Source organism: Acipenser ruthenus, chromosome 16 (genome assembly GCF_902713425.1).
Source record: "Acipenser ruthenus chromosome 16, fAciRut3.2 maternal haplotype, whole genome shotgun sequence".
Classification (NCBI taxonomy): domain Eukaryota; kingdom Metazoa; phylum Chordata; class Actinopteri; order Acipenseriformes; family Acipenseridae; genus Acipenser; species Acipenser ruthenus.
Genome location: NC_081204.1, coordinates 16,898,013 through 16,917,457, shown reverse-complemented (window position 1 = coordinate 16,917,457; position 19,445 = coordinate 16,898,013). Strand labels below are relative to the sequence as shown.

Here is a 19,445-nt window from a genome sequence, read left to right as displayed (position 1 = left end):
CCCACAGAAACCCTGCATGCAGAGTTCTGCAAAACATCATGAAATTACAAAGAAAAACACCAAACAATGCATGCAGGGCTGAATTAGGCCTTTATCCATTGATTATTAATATCCAAAAAAGAGCATTAAAATACTGGATTCATCTAAAAACAAGTGACCCAAACTCACTCCATCATAAAGCCCTGCAATACCAAGAGCTCAGCCCAGAAAAGAGTCCCCTCGGCCAGCTGGTCCTGAAGCTCACTGAGCTGAGCAACACTGACATCAGTCAGCTTCAGGACAGCACTGCAAAAACAATTCCAATTAGTGTAAACCAAATTACAAAACACCTGAAACACTCCTATCTGGACCATTGGGATACAAATACTAAAACACAAAACAAACTAGAGTGCTATCGGACCCTAAATAGAAATTACACCCTGGCAGATTACCTGGTAACTGTCAGAAACACAAAGCAGAGGCAGATCCTGACCAAATACCGGCTCAGTGACCACAACCTGGCCATTGAAAAAGGCCGACAGAGGCAAACCTGGCTGGCCAGGGAGAACAGGCACTGTGATCACTGTGAGACAGGAGAGGTCAAGACAGAGATTCACTTCCTGACACAGTGTGAAAAATATAAAAACATAAGGGACATTTTCTTCCCCAAATTCTGTGATTTAGTCCCAGAATTCCCAAAAATGTGTGATACCCAGAAGCTGTCAATCCTGCTGGGGGAAGACAAACACACAGCCAAACTGGCTGGTCAATACGTGGAGACCTGTCATAGCCTGAGGGACAGACCGTGAACACGTCACACTAGCGAGGGAAAAGAGAGGGAAGGAGGGAGGGATTCTGTTTAATATAGAGAGAGGGAGGGAGGGAGGGAGGGGGTGTTCTGTTTAATTGAGGGAGGGGGGAATCTGTTTAATAGAGGGAGGGAGGGGGATTCTGTTTAATTGAGGGAGGGAGGGATTCTGTTTAATATAGAGGGAGGGGGGATTCTGTTTAATAGAGGGAGGGAGGGGGGTTCTGTTTAATAGAGGGAGGGAGGGGGGATTCTGTTTAATATAGAGGGGGAAGGGGGTACTGTTTGATATAGAGGGGAAGGGAGGGATTCTGTTTACTGTATTAATATAGAGGGAGGAGGGATACTGTTAGTATTTAAAAAAAAAATTATTTGTCTGTATATTTGAGTTGGTTATGCCATGTATGTGCTTTGGCAACACAATTATTTTTATTGTCATGCCAATGAAGCCAATTTGAATGAGAGAGAGACAGACAGAGAGAGAGAGAGACAGAGAGAGAGAGAGAGAGAGAGAGAGAGAGAGAGAGAGAGAGAGAGAGAGAGCGAGAGAGAGATGAACTCGACTTGCAGGGACTGCATACGACTCGACAGTCCGTCACAGACGCGCTGTGCAAACACGCCTTTGAGGCGAGCAAACACACCATTGAATGCGGAACTAACGTGAACTTGACGAAGAACCCGCTGAAACGCGTAGTTTCGCATTCCATTGATGGAATGACATATACGTTTTTTTTATAGACAAACAGGTCTTTTGGACTTCAATTTGTAAATTCGAGTCGGTGGACCCATCTGCGAAGTGAGGGTAAGACCAAACAGACTTTGTGTTTTTTGGTTTAATATACAATGACTTTATCGGCACCTCATTCAGGTAAACCAACAGAGCCCGGATGTTCTTCTTTTGAGTTACGTAAATATATATATCTGTATTTCTCAGTAGCTCTTACATTAGCCTTTACTCGTATATCTCGTACATAAGCGCGTTACTCTTATTGTATATCTCGCACATAACACACTAACACCATACTAATATGGTACTAATATCGTACTATTTTGTACTATTTTGACCCACTATTTTTTATTTTTTTTACATGGTAAAACTAGTAGATTCTATAGTTTCTATTCACTGTTTATAGAATCATTTCCTATAGAAACATATATGACCTGTATATAGGCATATAGGCATATCTATCTATCTATCTATCTATCTATCTAATATATATATATATATATATATATATATATATATATATATATATATATATATATATATATTACAATGCTTTGCAAAAGTATTCAGACCCTTGACCAATTCTCTCATATTACTGAATTACAAATGGTACATTGAAATTTCGTTCTGTTTGATATTTTATTTTAAAACACTGAAACTCAAAATCAATTATTGTAAGGTGACATTGGTTTTATGTTGGGAAATATTTTTAAGAAAAATAAAAAACTGAAATATCTTGTTTGCATAAGTATTCAACCCCTGTGCTGTGGAAGCTCCCAGTTTACACCAATGAAGAAACTGCCCTAACGAGGACACAATTACCTTACCATTGGCCCCCACCTGTGAACCATTAAAGTTGCTGTCACATTTTCTGGATAAAAACCCCACTGTTGAAGGATCATTGGTCAGGCTGTGAATCTGAAGGAAAATGAAGACCAAAGAGCATTCTACAGAAGTTAGAGATAAAGTAATACAAATGCATAGATTAGGGAGAGGGTACAAAATAATATCCAAGTGTTTGGATATCCCAGTGAGCACAGTTGGATCAATAATCAGGAAGTGGAAGCTGCATCACACCACCCAGGCACTGCCAAGAAAAGACCGTCCCTCAAAACTCAGCGCTCAAACAAGAAGGAGACTTGTGAGAGAAGCCACAGAGAGGCCAACAATCACTTTGAAGGAGCTACAAAGTTCAGTGGCTGGGAGTGGAGTAATGGTGCACCAGTCAACCATATCAAGAGCTCTGCATAACACTGGCCTGTATGGGAGGATGGCAAGAAAGAAGCCGTTACTCAAAAAGTATATCTGGAGTTTGCCAGAAAGCTTGAGAGTGACCCAGCTGCGATGTGGGAAAAGGTTTTGTGATCACATGAGACCAAGATAGAGCTTTATGGCCAAAACTCAAAACGCTATGTGTGGCGCAAACCTAACACTGCCCATGCCTCAAGACACACCATCCGTACAGTGAAGTATGGTGGTGGCAGCATCATGCTGTGGGGATGCTTCTCATCAGCAGGGACTGGGCATCTTGTTAAAATTGAAGGAAGAATGGATGGAGCAAAATACAGGGAAATACTGCAAGAGAACCTGCTTCAGTCCGCTAAAAATCTGAAGCTTGGGAGGAAATTCACCTTTCAGCAGGACAATGATCCCAAGCACAAGGCCAAAGCAACATTGGAGTGGCTCAAGAACAAAAAGGTGAATGTCCTACAGTGGCCCAGTCAAAGTTATGATCTCAATCCCATTGAGAATCTGTGGCACTATTTGAAAATTGCGGTCCACAAGCATCGTCCAACCACCCTGAACAACCTGGATCAAATCTGCCAAGAAGAATGGGCCAGAATCACTCCGACACTGTGCAAAGCTGGTACATACTTACCCCAAAAGACTTAAAGCTGTTATTGCAGCGAAAGGTGGCTCTACCAAATATTAATGTGTGAGGGCTGAATACTTATGCAAGCAAGATATTTCAGTTTTTTATTTTTCTTAAAAATATTTCACCTTACAATAATTGATTTTGAGTTTCAGTGTTTTAAAATAAAATATCAAACAGAAAGAAATTTCAATGTACCATTTGTAATTCAGTAATATGAGAGAATTGGTCAGGGGTCTGAATACTTTTGCAAGGCACTGTATAAATATATATAAACTCTATGAAATGTCTATCGAATTTCTATAGAATACGTGATTTCTATCACACTTCTATATATCTTTCTAGAATGTTGATAGAGCATTTCTGTATGGGACAGGGCAGCACTGTGGTCTATTGCACGTCCTGTTTTCTTCTGTCCTCTCTGATGTTGGCTCTATGCTGTCCACGTGTAAGGAATGCTTTGACAATGTGAAGGCGACACAGGCGATAATAAAACAGATTACCAGCTATAGGAACGTTAGAGATGGCACACAAACAATGAAGTGCAAAAGAGACCATCAGTAGCTTCGAGCTATAACTCGCGTTCAGTGTAGTTATTATAGCTCCATATCTTTAGCGTGCATACACTTACAAGTAAACTGTGATGGAACCTTCAAGAGCTTCTAAGAACCTTTGCTTTTTTTTTTTTTACCGGGATTCTAGATTCTCTATTGCAGACCAGCGAGGAATGAGAGGCTCCCAAATGAACCCCCTTACTGAGAGAAACAAAAGTCAGTAATGTGAGGGACTGAAACCTGATTGATTTATTCATAGTAAATATAAATATCTATTAGCAGTTTGAGGGTTCGAAGTGCTCCCCCACCCGGCTGCTCCCTGCTATTTCACCTCCTCCTCCTCATTATTCTCAGGATTACCCTGCCGACCTAAGCCCTCCCAACCCGGGCGGCACTGGGTCAATTGTGCACAAGCTCCCTCGAGACTCCCGACCAAGGTCGTCGATGGCATAGCCTGGATTCGAACCTGCGATCTCCAGGCTATAGCGAACCAGGATGTGCCACTCGGGAGCCCAGTGTTTTGTAGAGTTTTTTTTTCTAAAGGTGTGCGTGCGATGATAAATAAATAAAAACCCATTTCTCTTTTTGAAGGATGGAGTTCAGTAGGAGACGATGCTGCTGCCCAGTTGCCAGGGTTACCGGCGTGGTGCTGCTGCTGTCAGTCCTAGTTTTCCGGGAGTCTGCAGTGCTGGTGAGGGGTGGAACATGACTCTGTCTGTCCCGCGCTCTGTGAAGTGTCCCGTGGGGCGGGACTGCATCCTGAACTGCACCTTCGACTACAGAGCTGGAGAAGGAGGAGGAGGAGGCTGGGACGAGAGGTCAGCTGTAAGCTGGACAAGACAAGATTTACTCAGGAATGTTCATGGTTACTACAACAACGAGGACACGCTGTCCTATCAGCACCGTCAGTACAAGGGCCGGACGTGCCTGTTCGTTTCTGAGATCCCGCGCAGGAACGCGTCACTGCTGCTGCGGAGAGTGACGGAGGGGGACGCAGGGATTTACGAGTGTCTGGTTTACTCTCCTGAACGGCATGGGTCTGGTCTGACTGAGCTAGTCCCGGCTCTACCCCAGCTGAAACCCTCCTGGCCGGTTCCTCTTGTTGTTGCTGTTGTTGGTCTCCTGGTTCTTGTAATCGCAGGTCTTTATCTGTATAAGAAACGTGCTGCTTGTTGCTGGAGACCCAGCGGTGCAGCTCAGAGCACTCGCTACAGTGCAGCACAGACAGGGACAGAGAGAGATCAGCACAGTGCAGCACAGACAGGGACAGAGAGAGATAAGCACAGTGCAGCACAGACAGGGACAGAGAGAGATCAGCACAGTGCAGTACAGACAGGGACAGAGAGAGATCAGCACAGTGCAGCACAGACAGGGACAGAGAGAGATCAGCACAGTGCAGCACAGACAGGGACAGAGAGAGATCAGCACAGTGCAGCACAGGTAGGGACAGAGAGAGATCAGGACAGTGCAGCACAGACAGGGACAGAGAGAGATCAGCACAGTGCAGCACAGACAGGGACAGAGAGAGATCAGCACAGTGCAGCACAGACAGGGACAGAGAGAGATCAGCACAGTGCAGCACAGACAGGGACAGAGAGAGATCAGCACAGTGCAGCACAGACAGGGACAGAGAGAGATCAGCACAGCGCAGGACCACCAGAGACAGAACGGGACAGTGCATAACCAACCAGGACAGAGAGAGATCAGGACAGTGCAGCACCCACAGGGTCAGAGAGAGATCAGCACAGACAGGGACAGAGAGAGATCAGCACAGTGCAGGGCAGACAGGGACAGAGAGAGATCAGCACAGTGCAGCACAGACAGGGACAGAGAGAGATCAGCACAGTGCAGGGACAGAAAGAGATCAGCACAGTGCAGCACAGACAGGGACAGAGAGAGAGAGAGAGAGATCAGGTTCCACTTTTTTTCTCTGCTACGTGTAAAGGTGTTACCATGAATTCAGTGCCCCCTAGGATTCATGTATCCCCAGTGGATGTGCGCATGCGCTTGCAAAAACCTTGCGATCTGCCAACGGGAGCGTGTGATTCCTCGCTCACGACGCAAAGCGCGTAACCTGTCATTGTAATCCATGACTAGACTGTAGAGCAGCGCCTGCTGCAACGTGAACGTGCGGTCAGCTGAAAACGGGAGCGAGTTTATTGCTTCTGGACGGAAGATGTTTGTGTAAGCTTGTGATTTCAGTGATTCTACATCCAGAATAGATTGTTTAAATACACTAACAACAACAACAACAACTATATATTGTGTTTCTTGAAATGTGTATAAATGAGCTAGTTACTTACTCTTATTAGGACAGAAGTATTGTATGTACTCTTGCTGTATTGTGATGATCGAACTGTACGTGTATATATTTTAGTTAAAGTTGCTTTTGCCAGGACTGAAGTTATTGTACATTTTACCTGCTCTTACTGTATTGTGAAATATGTATATTTTGTGACAACTGTAAGTCTCCCTGGGTAAGGGCGTCTAAGAAAATTAATAACAAAAACAACACAACGGTAATTAAATGAAGTCTTGTGACGAATTGTACCAGTATGTTTCACAGACCACAATAAACAAATTGAAACACTCTCGTTTATATTTATTTATTATTATTATTACTACACAACCATGTGTAAATGAATCCAGTTATTTTGTAATTCAGTTAAATGCAGTACAATCTTCTAAATGTTTATTTACTTATTTATTTGTAAGTAATTTCATTCCTGACAGCTTTTCACAACTGTCACACACACACAGATAAACCAATAACAGAAACGTTCAACTTGAAAGGAGATGTGGCAAAGTGGTAAGTGGTAACAGGTGTATAGCAGGTGCAGTGCGGATACAGTGATTCCAAGAACGCACAGACAACAAAGTACGGGTGAAAATGATTGTTTTAATGGTTTATAATCCAATGGTCTGATGACCCGCCAGTAAATAATAAAGAGCTGGCAATACACAACTATGTGTATGGCACAGTAATAAAACGAAGGGTTGCAGTCCCGCAAATAATAGACACGGTACAAAACACACACAATTAGACACACACAATCACTGTTCCAAAGTGAGTGCTCTCAATGCTTGTGGTGAAATACAGTATAATACGTGCTATTAGTGAAACAAGTGCTGATAACAATGTTTATTTGTGACGGTAGTGCAGTGATGATCCGGTTTCGTGCTGGCCGTTGGCGACAGCTCCGGATTTGTGTTTAGCTGTCTAGTGATAACTAGACATAACTACCACCCATAACACACCCTGCAATAAGATCTAGAAGTTATTTTTTTTATTATTTTCTAGCTTTTAAACTCTCCCCAGCCATGTCAACCCTGCCCTTCCATACTTACCCTGCAATACCACACCTTGTCATACTATACACATGTACAATTTTAGTAGTATTATGTTAATATTAAGTCTATGAAAATGCTCTTACATGCAGACAATGTATACTTTTGTGATGCTCCAAATGTAACATTGACAAAACATACATTTTTATTATTCTGTTTGGGAACTCAGCTATATTATTATTACAGATTGCTAAAGAGTCTCAAAATAGCAATGTCATTAATGGCAAAATGAAAGATTTACCTTGCTGTCTCAAGGCACTTCCTCACTTTTTCCTCTCCCAGTGGATCCAAGAAAATAGTCTTCTTTTGGGATGGATCTATAACCTGAAAATAAATGAACTTTTTTAATATATCACACACATGCATGCACATATTCCAGAGACTGGAAAAAACGGTGCCCCCTTTTTCTTTCTCTGCTACGTGTACTGGAACGCCAATAGACGTGTTAGTCCAGTGTTCTCGTGCTGAGCTCCTTGACGTCATTAAACTATTATTGTAGCGTTTCTTTAATTGTTCGATCTTGTCATACTGAGTTTGTATACAATTTGTGTATAGGCCAAATATCTAGATATATTTGTGTACATTTAAATAAAAACACTTTAAAATGTACAGGTTTCATTCATTTTCATTTCATGCAAGTTAACGTAAAGATTGCAATGTGTCCATGACAGAGGCTGAGGCGGGATTTCATTGGCCGTGTTGTTAAATATCGGACAATGATGTTAGTACTGTACAGTAGGCTACTGTAATTATTTCAGAGAACAAAAAGCCCCCTGTCAACCATACCAGCCTAAAACCATCTGCCCCGAGTTAATATGTAACTAGTCAAAGTCAAACATGGCAGCAGCTGATTGATAATACTTAACTGATCAAAGTCATAGACTGAACATGCACTGGAAACAAAAACAAAACCCCCTCAAGTGCATCGAAACGTACAGTGAAAACAGAGTTTAATCTTTAACAAGGAAAGAACAAGGAGAGTGAAACAGAGAGAGATGTTGAGCTGCAGTCCAGTACTCGAGATACACGGACTGGATTCGACACGACAGTGAATTACAGACCCGATGTCCAAACTACAAGGTCAAGTGTGTGTGTAATTAATATATATACACTATATATATATATATATATATATATATATATATATATATATATATATATATATATATATATACACACACACACACAGTATACGTGTGTGTTTTTCAGTGTTGGGGGACTAGCTCGCCAATAGTATCTCGCAACTGTTTAGCAGCTTTGCAGAAGCCAGATGCTTTTAGCTCGTGTTAGCTTTTACAACTAGCGAGTTGTTATTGTTATTTATTTTCTTAGCAGACGCCTCCCTTATCGGGCGACTTACAATTATTACAATATAGCCTATCACATTATTTTTTACATACAATTACCCATTTTTACAGTTTAAAAAAAAAAACACACACACACACACACACACACACACACACTGCCCCGCTGGTCCAAACACTGAGTTTCTCTCAATTACTTCATTGAACCCTTAACTGAACTGATAATAATAAATTGGGGGTTCAGTGAAGTAATTGAGAGCAGCTCAGTGGTTGGAACAAAACCCAGCAGGGCAGGCAGGGGGGTCCCCAGGACCAGGGTGGAGAACCGCTGCTGTATTTTGTACGCTTTTGTAACCATGGCAAGATGGCTAAGGGCGTCTGCTAAGAAACAAATAAAATATTGTTATTGTTGATGTTTGTTGTCCTTGTCTACCAATTACCACACAACGTTTACTAAAACGTTGTTACAGACTTAAAGGCTTTGTTAAAAGTAAAATAAATATACAAATATATTTTTTAAAGTGTCTCTCTCTTTTTTAAAGGATGGAGTTCAGTGGGAGACGATGCTTCTCTGTTGCCATGGTTACCGGGGTGCTGCTGCTGGTAGTCCTCGTGCTGGTGTAACGTGGGGTTACCAATCACGAGACCTGATCACAAACCCCCACGTCAGTGACAATAAAACTCACCTTCAACAATAAGTGTACGGAAACCTTACATCCAACTCAAAAGTTGTAAACCAAAATTCTTTATTGCACCATAAGAAAAATAAAACTTGATTTTCTTGGTGCGGTTTTAAAAAAAAACACATTCATTATTTTGTTTGGGGAGAAAAGCTGAAGAATTCTACAAGTTTGCTTAAACCCTAAATTTAGTCCCTTTCTGTCAGGTGACAGCTACCCACTTTACCACATTTCAGCAATCAGATTCACCCAAACAACACACTACTCTCAGTGTATTAACCCTTAATCATGAAAAATAATCTCAACCCTCAAACTGTAACATTTCAGTGGTTACTCACACGCACTCAATCGGCACACTCACTGCAACAAGAATTCACTGTTTTTTTTCCTTGGTACAATTTACACGGTATTTCTTTCTTTTAGTATTTCAGTCTTTTAACCTTTGTTATTTAAGTTTAGAAAAAAAACACTTTCTTCAATGCGAACCAATGTCAGTTTAGTAATAATAATATAATAATAATAATAATAATAATAATAATAATAATAATAATAATAATTAGTTAAATGGTAACATTTGCTTTTAACACAGTTTGTTTTCAAATAAAACAATTTCAATTGCAGTCCTGTTGCAGCACAATAAATAAAACAAATCATTTGTAGAAAATCGTATACTCTTCAAGAAAGATTCAATACTTCAAAATGCAAAAAAATGTTAACAGTCACGTTCCCCAAAAAACAAAACCGTTCAAGGCAGTATAGGTACACAGACCCTGGTTTGCTTGCACAAAATATTAGCTTTCTAGCTGGAATAACTAATAAGGGATAAAAATAAAAAAAAACAGTTTTATTTATTTTTTTATTTCCTGGCATGTTCTTTTAATAGACGGTATAACTCTAAATAGTTCACTTTTAACACTCCACATTTAACACGGTAAACCTTTCTTCCAAGTCAAAAAAATGTATCTACTACAAAAAAAAAATCCCAAAGCCTCGTTTCAGATCTAGAAATCCCTGTTTCCGTTTAAAATAGCTAATGATGCTGCTTTGAATGAAGAAATAGATCTGACAGTCGGTATAATAAAGCTCAGTGCTTTAGCAAGATAATTGTATACATGCAGCAAAAGTTATTTAACCGGTATATTCCAACTTCAGTGTAGATTCGGTAACCTGCTCCCTTATTACCGAAGGATCACCGTCCCGAATCTCCACACTACACAGCTCCCGCTGGTCTTCTGGATGAACTGCTGTTGAGTCTCCAACTAGCCTTACTGCACACCCGAATTTACCAAACACCGCAACAGTTACTTACCCATCTTGCTTCTCTCTTTAACCTTCTTGTCCCGCCCCTCATTGGCACTGATTCCGGAGATATCATGTCCTCCCGCCGAAAACGGAGATAATACAGTTTTTCTTAAAGAGACGGTGATTAGTTTTGTACCTAATACATGAGGTTCATGTTCCTAAACACTGTGGGATTGGCCGGACTGAGATAGTCCTGGCTGCAGCTGAACCCTCAGCAGCACCTGTTCCAACTCTGCAATGCTCTCTCCTGCTCAGTGAGAGACGCACACATTGCCAACTTTTAAAATGAGGGGGACCTCTGTGAGGTCGGGTCTGAGTTTACAAGTGCAGTCTGTTTATCACACCAGGTAATAATAATAATAATAATAATAATAATAATAATAATAATAATAATAAGGCTATTTATCATAAATATATCTGCATAGTGTTACATCACTGGTAAATGTAAGTTGCATTGGGCTACATTATAACAGAATGTGTTTGTATTGCTCATGGTCAGAATAGCGATATGTAGTAAGGTATGGAATTATTCGTATTTTTCTGGGCAACGTGAATCTGGAGGTTTTACAGAGATAGGAAGGAGCACAGTGGAGTTATTAATAAAATAAACGTATTGTGGAGTAGTGATCAGGCCTCTGGACTCTTGGCCAGAGGGTCGTAGGTTCAATCCCAGGTGGGGGACACCCTTGAGCAAGCAGACAGCTACTTTACCTCCTAGATTGCTCCAGTAAAAACAAAGTAGCTGTTTAAATGGTGATAAGGGCGTCTGCGAAGAAATAAATCATAATAATAATAATTATTAACATGCTTGATGGACAGCCTTATTACAGGCGTGGACAGGAAATTCTTTGGAGATCAAGGACACGCCTATTTCCTACCAACAACCAATCAAGAGACATTCTGGGTCTTTTTAATTGTTCGATCTTGTCATACTGATTTTGAATATATTTTGTGTATAGGCTATATATAGATATATTTTTGTACATTTTAATAAAAACAATACTTTAAACAACAACACGGGTCTATTGTGTAACTTTATTACACAAATCTAGAGACGCCATTACACGAGCATCACTAGTAACACAAGTTGTACTTGTGTTTCTCAAATCAACTAAAACGAGGCGCCTAGTTCTGAAAACTCCAGTTTTCTGAACGGGTTCCCTTTGTCTTCGTTTCAGAATCGGTGTACAGGCGGCGCTGTCTTCATTTATAGCACAGCCCTTTCCATTATTTGGGGAGAGATTTCGAGATTTCGTTATGTATGAAATTGGAATTACCCTGACGAAGGTGTTAGCCGAAACGCGTCGATGAAATTAATCAAGTTTTTCCGCTTTTTAAAAGTTTTTTCCAAAGTGCTGCTGTGCCTTCTTACCTAACGATATTCATTTTGCTTCAAGCACCTTACGAGTTTGCGAAGTTGCGGCAGTTCCTTTCTCTTGTTTTACAGAAATGTTTATGAAATATCATTGCATATCATCGATCGGTGTTTATAAAATAAAAATGGGGGCTTTATTATAAAAACCGTGAACAATCATCATCTCACCAGCAATTTTGATTTGGGTGCTATACTGTAGGCAGCGGTTCTCCACCCTGGTCCTGGAGTTTATTTATTTATTTATTAGCAGAGGCTCTTTCGCTCTTAATTCACTAACCCAGCAACGGACTCAACTTGTATTAAGAAGAGACCACCTGTCTAACGTGATCAGTGTGACCACAATTCTCTGACCCCAACAACGGACTCAAACCTGTATTATTAAGCAAACCATTTCAGTCTGGCTTTTAACTCAAACATTTCGAAACGGAAAGGAGAACTGGTACATATTATTCATTGATTCTTTCACAAAATGATCATTTCTTTGTAAATGCATTAGTATTGTAACAGATCCAGTTAAAGGGCCAACTGGATTTCAGTAGCGTAATTAGCTGCCACTGTGCACTATCTATCTATCTATATATATTGTAACAGCAGGGAGGGAGTTAATTCCTCCCTGCGGAGGAATCCATGTGCGAATGCACAATTAGTGTGGGGTTTGTTTAGTTATTGTAATTGCTTGATTTGTTAATTGTTATGGCAGTTTGGGACGATCAGTGCAAATGAGTGCCAGCTGCACACAGTCGTTACTGTGGGACATATAAGCCTCACAGTTAGCTGGTTCGAGGCTGCTGAGTAGAAGGAGGCGGAAAGGTGCTCTGTCTCCGAGCAGTCGTACAAAACGGTAAGAACTGTGTTAAGCCCGTGTGGTTTTGTGTTTGTTTGGCAGGTAAACGGCTTAGCCGTCCTGCGAGCTAGTCAGGGACTTACCTGTGTAGTCAGTGCTCCAAAACGGAGTTGGGTGTTTTTGTTTTGTTTTTGTTGTTGTGTTCTGTTTGTTAATTAAAAAAAAAAAAAAATTAGCGCAACCGCGCTGGAAAACTATACTTTTAGTCTGATTTCTAAAGGGCTAAAAGAACCGAGCCGCAAGGCTCGTTTTACACTATAATACACATTATATATGTGTGTAGATAGATAGATAGATAGATAGTAAAGGCACGACAGCGTATGTCAGTCTTCTAAGCCCTGCCCCTTTCACACCTTCTGATTGATTTATGACCCTTAAGCCCATCCCCCTTTTCCCACGCTTTGATTGATTTGTGACCCTTAAGCCCCTCCCCTTTTCCCACACTTTGAGTGATTTATGGCTCTAAAGCCTCTCCCCCTTTTTCCAACGCTTTTAGTGATTTATGACCCGTCCCTTTTTAACGGACATCCGTCAAAAATAGTCCTCCCTAAAAATGGCGTCTGTTGTACCCTTATTTTATAGACTATTACAAAGAAAAGACAGAAAGAAAGAAGAGAAAGCAAGTTGTATTGTAATGCATTGTTTTTTGACTATGTTTAAAAAACGATTTAAAGGTATTTTAGGCATTGATAAATGTTACCACTACGTTCTTTGTCTTAATGTGGTTATTTTAAGACATACACGACGTGTTTAGGACTAAGAATCGTCTTTTCTGTTAAACTGTATAAATGCGGGAGGAACAGCCATACCGCAGACTCCTGTCTCTCGCTCATTTTAATATACTAGCATCGGTTTCTAATTATTTTCAAAATAAATATTGTATAAAAGCATGTTTGAAAGCGAAAACTAATGTTTTAATATGAATAAAAGTCTTATCGATAGTTTCAACTCTCCTACATCCGCAGGCTGGAAAAATAGACGCCGTGTAACAAGGTTACATCTAATTGATCATTCTGTGTACTGTATTTAAATGGCGTAGACATCTCTGAAAGAATCTCCAGGCTGTAATTTTTTTTTTTTTTTTTTGTGTGTTACAGAGGGTGTGTGTATTTTATGGTTAAATCCTGGGGTGTTTCTCAGAACTAGTTAAAAAAATATAAAAACACAAGTTATATTATAATGTTTTTTTTTTTACTATGTTGGAGACCCTCTGTAACAATAACTAGAGTTATTAACAAACAGAAAGTCCCTAAACATGTGGAAGAGTTCTCATCAGTGTGTTTATACACATATTACACTGAACAATAACCCACAACAACATCCATCAAATGTGCTGGGGGGGGGGGGGGCCTACATTTCTGTGGGATTTTCAGGCCGTGGTAGGTAACTGTGTCCATACACATGGTTCTATGTAATGGTTGATTTTAATATTACAATATATTCTAAAAAACAATTTAAAGTCGTTTTTGAATCCAATAAAGGTTAGCACAGGCTGAATTGTAAAGGTTTTAGGGTTTTTTTTAGGAGCCTCCCCATAATGCACCTGTATTTGCATACTGGTTTCTATTAACATTACAGAGAACTCTAATAATTATTATTATTATTATTATTATTATTATTATTATTTATTTATTAGCAGACGCCCTTATCCAGGGCGACTTACAATTGTAAGCAAAGACATCTAATTAATGTTATTTTTGAAGCTAAAAAATTTGACCACTACATTCTTTGGCTTAATACGTGATTAGGAGTAAGGGTCATCTTTTCCTGTTAAAACTGAATATATTTTGGGTTCTCAGGACTAGTAAGAAATTAGAGAAAGAAGGAAGAGAGTCTGTTTTTTTGACCAAGCAGCAGAGTTATGGGGAATATGGTGAACAGACCCTGTCTTTTGGCCAAGAAGAAAGAAGCAGTCCTAGAGAAGAAAAGGTACAAAAACCTGTTTGTTATTTAGTAAGACATTTCTTAAATAAGAGTCTTAACTACTATCCTTCAGAAGAATACATCTTACATAAAGGCTTCTTAAGCAATATGTAATATTTTAAACTATTACACTGAAAAAGAACCTTATCTAACTGTGAAAAGTCTATTGAGCCTGTTCTTTTTTCAGGGAGGTAGACTTGGGGGTGGGCTGTTCACTGTGTAATTATTTATTTTTTTATTATTTATTTCTTAACAGACGCCCTTATCCAGGACGATTTCCAATTGTTACAAGATATCACATTATTTTTTTACATACAATTACCCATTTATACAGTTGGGTTTTTACTGGAGCAATCTGAGTAAAGTACCTTGCTCAAGGGTAATGCATGGACTGTTCCCACAAGGCTGTTGGCTGATATTCGAATACGGGGTCTTTCTATCTACTGTATACAGGTTCTCTAATTATTTTCAAATTAAAGTTCTAAAAACAAAAAATAAATGAAAATCTTTCAAAGTTGGCTGTTTGGTCGTGTGTAAATTCAATTCTTTAATAATTACAATTATTTTAGTTAAGATTAAAACATTTACAAAGCGATGAAATTAATAAATACACAAATAAATAAATACATGTCTGCTGTTCAAGTATAGTCTATAATTGTAGACAGTGTTCAAGTTTGGTACAAATATTTTAGTTCAGATGTAAGCAGCGACAAACTATGGACGCTTATCTTTGAATTGATTGAATGGAGGTCAGAAATAGTTTTACAATCACAAATGGTCAGACATTATGTAAAAAACACATGTTTTTAGTACTGTGTTTCTGATTTTACTGGGCGGATAGGCAGCTGCAAATGTGATATGGTTGTATTTTTATGATACACTTAATATGATCTAACTTAACATGATATGGCTTCTATGTTATGATGTTTAAGATTTTACTGTATTTAACTAAGCATTTGCATTATTTTAACATATTCATTTTAGATCTTGAAACAAAATGACACTTAAAATACCTGAAAATCTTATCAAACACCTTTTGTGGTATTTTTCATACATGTGGATAGAAAAATAATTTCTCTACATAAGTTATTTGGGCCTCATTTATTTTGGAATTGTTTCTTTTCTGTTAGATTAAGATTTTTTGCTGTCAAATTATAATAGATATGTTATAAAAGAAGAAAGATTAAACCAAGCATACATTAACTTGTAGAATGACTGGGAATTTACAAACAGTATGAATGAGAACAACAAAGCATATTGCATAAAGAGGATACAAAATACCCTTTACAAAGGGAATCATTTCAACCTTCACCAGGGTGTGTATAAAGAAAATCAGCATATCTCTAAACTAGCTGTTTTAAAACAGAAAGATTCCTGTTAAACATAACACCACAGTCAGCATATCTCTAAACTAGCTGTTTCACATTCTTAAAGAATACAACCCCCAAAGAATAATATATTTAGAAGCCATGCGAAAAACATACAAAGAAGCAGTACCCATATACACGTGCACTTTATTTTAGGGTTAATAGATTCCTTGTATCGGCTCTTCTGTTTATGTTTGACACGTCTGTGGCGTCGGGACAGGCAGCCTCAAAACAAGTCCAGAACAGTTGAATAGGGGTGCCGACACAGCTTTGAACTATTGAGGACGTCTCCTGTCTTTGTAAAGCAGTGTCATAAAACACCTTTGCTTAATTTACATGTTAAGATCTCGAACAAACCCCTGGCTGTTTTTGACCCATGACAACGATGTTACTTTTTTTTTTTTGAACCCTCCACGCACACCCTAGGTATCTCCACTTGTTCGTTCAGTAACGGGGGTGTACACTTTCAATCGGAGGACTCTTTGAAACGCCATAGGTAATTTAATGTTTTTGTGTTTTCTTTATTTTGTGTTTGTTTTCAGTTGTTGTTCATTTGTTTTTAAAAGGCGATCTTTCAGTATAGTTTAGTGAATGTTACTTGTATTCATTCTTTCATTTTAATTAAGTCAATCTATCCTATACATATGGAGGCAAGCTTCCATATGTATCCCTCTATGACGGCTGCACGTTCGAGAAGCCCATCCCTCGCTCCGAAAAACACATTTTGTACACGGAATATTTTAGGAATAAATTAAGGAAGACAATAAAATGTGTTTTGGTTTTTTTTTATTTAGAAAATAAAACTAACATTTTTTTTGTTTTTGGCTGGGTTATTTTTGGTAGTTCAAGTGCGATTTTGAAGAAAACAAAAGGAAGCACGGTCTCTGTATATGCATTGCTGTCGTGCAAAATCAAATACAGTACACCTGTTTACTGTAAAATAAATTAGAAGGAAGTAATAGTGGAGTAGGTTCACGCCTCTATCTTATAGGCCGCCTTCAATTTAGGCCGCTATGATTTCAGTTTACTAAAGACCCTGTATTTATTTATTTATTTTTTTAAGACGTGAGTAGATTGTAGATAAAATATTTCCTAAAAACAATCGCTATACTATAGTTTTATAAATTAGTAAACGATTACTATAAGCAAGTTTTTTCATTTTAAAATTCTGAGCGTCAAAAGTTTTTACAAGTACTATCATGGACCGTCTTCTGTGTTGAAACTCAACAAGCAAAATAAAATGTCGGATGGTAAACAATTTGTGTACGTAACAAAATGACCTATTTCCCTCTTGCAAAAGGTACGAAATCATCCATCTGGTGATATTTTAGAAGAGGTTGTTACAGAGTATGCAGGATTCAGGTAACACCGCTAGGGTAGGAATACATTTGGCCACCCACGAGTATCACCGTTCCCCTTAATCACTTTTTTCATGATTAAAATACACGTTGTTTTAAGTGCATGTAATAGATGATGCTTGCAAACTCTATGCAGTAAGCTTGTATTGCAGGAGCACATCGGGGCCAAGTACAGAACTGCATCTAACTTACTTGGTCAAAACAGATTTAACAGGGACAGCTCCATGAACGTTATCCTTCACGTTTATTTTTCTATTACCATTTCATTTAAGGCTGAGGAGTTTATCAAATGTATTAATAAAGTATCACCAGTACAGAACAGAAATAGTTCATTATGATTATGAATAGTAAATTCAGAGAAGCTCTGAACAACTTTCACAGCCAGTACATAATATAACTCTTTATTTAACATTATTTATAGCATTATCATGTTTCTCAACGGCTATTCTGCACACCATCCAGTTCAAATTCAAACTAATGGAACATATTTTGATGTTTGTAGGAAAAACGTAACTACAGTAAGAGCACTTAAATAAACAGTAACATAGCTGTTATAAAACAGAAAGCTTACTGTTAAAAGTAACACCACTTATATATTTTTTTTTAATTCATGAAAATATTAGTTGACTACAGTGTGTTTCTTTAAATAGTAATTTTAGATGCATGACAGCTTTTTTTTGTTTAAAAATAAGTTACAAGAAATGACATTTCAGTCATTATTTTTACTTCTGTTATAATCTGTGCTTTATCTGTTTTAGCCATTTTTTATTGTACATTTATTTACAGTGTAATTCCGTTCTTATAGGTTACAAAGCACCCCTGTTAACACTATCACTATCCCCTCCTTCATAAACTTTATATTAACAGGCCAAACACACACATACGCACACAGCAATCACTACCCCCAAACTTCATCATTAGAAACAGCCTCATAAATATAAAACTACCCAATTGTAATTACATTTATGTATTTAATTAAAATGCGGGGGCTTTCAAAGTAGTTTAAACTTGTTTAGACTTGTTTGTTTTGTCTCTGTGGCAGAGACGTAACAACACAATGAGAATGTTATCATACAAACACTCGGTGGTGAGGGGGGTGTAAGGACAGTATAGCCTGGTTGATGTAAACAATAGATACGTTAAATCCATTTTCCAGAGCAAAATGATTCGTATCAGGAAGGTACACCTGGACCCTGCAGCAGGTTTTGAATCAGATTTCCTACAGGTTTCAGTGAAAGAGATATTTTTAAATCGGCTTGGGCAGAGGGGGTGCTAGTATGGGGGCCATGCTTTCAGACAATTCGAGAGACGTGGTAAAGATTAAAAAAGCTGTTTTTTAAATATATGACTAGTTAGGATGTATGTAATACATGTGAAATTGACGTGTATATTTCGAAATTTAGACATTGAAAATAAATCATTATGGGTTTTTTTTTCTTTTTTATATATATATATATATATATATATTTACACACACACACACACACAAGTCTTTTTTGTATGTTTTTTGTAACCTACATAAAGGGTATATACTGTATTTCTTGATATGTATTTTTTGTATACAACTGTAAGTCACCCTTGGGTAAGGGCATCTGCTAAGAAATAAATAATATATATTTTTTTACGTTTTATTTGCTGAACAGAGCCTTGCTGCTTTTTCCAGGGAGATAATATTATGTTTTATTTAATTACAGAAAACCAATGGGATAACTTTTCCAGGGAGCTTGTGTTTAGAAATGGATTTAACGTATCTATTGTTTACATCAACCAGGCCATACTGTCCTTACACCCCCCTCACCACCGAGTGTTTGTATGATAACATTCTCATTGTGTTGTTACGTCTCTGCCACAGAGACAAAACAAACAAGTCTAAACAAGTTTAAACTACTTTGAAAGCCCCCGCATTTTAATTAAATACATAAATGTAATTACAATTGGGTAGTTTTATATTTATGAGGCTGTTTCTAATGATGAAGTTTGGGGGTAGTGATTGCTGTGTGCGT

The 19,445-nt window shown here is 38.4% G+C and overlaps 1 protein-coding gene across 1 annotated transcript; it reads left to right on the top strand.

Annotated features, from left to right (window-relative positions):
* Positions 1-1,333: 1,333 nt before the first annotated feature.
* Positions 1,334-6,531, top strand: LOC131697751 (uncharacterized). The gene is made up of 2 exons (XM_058988951.1): positions 1,334-1,589; positions 4,533-6,531. Exon 2 carries the CDS (start codon positions 4,554-4,556, stop codon positions 5,622-5,624), a length of 1,071 nt encoding a protein of 356 aa, XP_058844934.1. The 5' UTR covers positions 1,334-1,589; positions 4,533-4,553; the 3' UTR covers positions 5,625-6,531.
* The last annotated feature ends 12,914 nt before the right edge of the window (positions 6,532-19,445 follow it).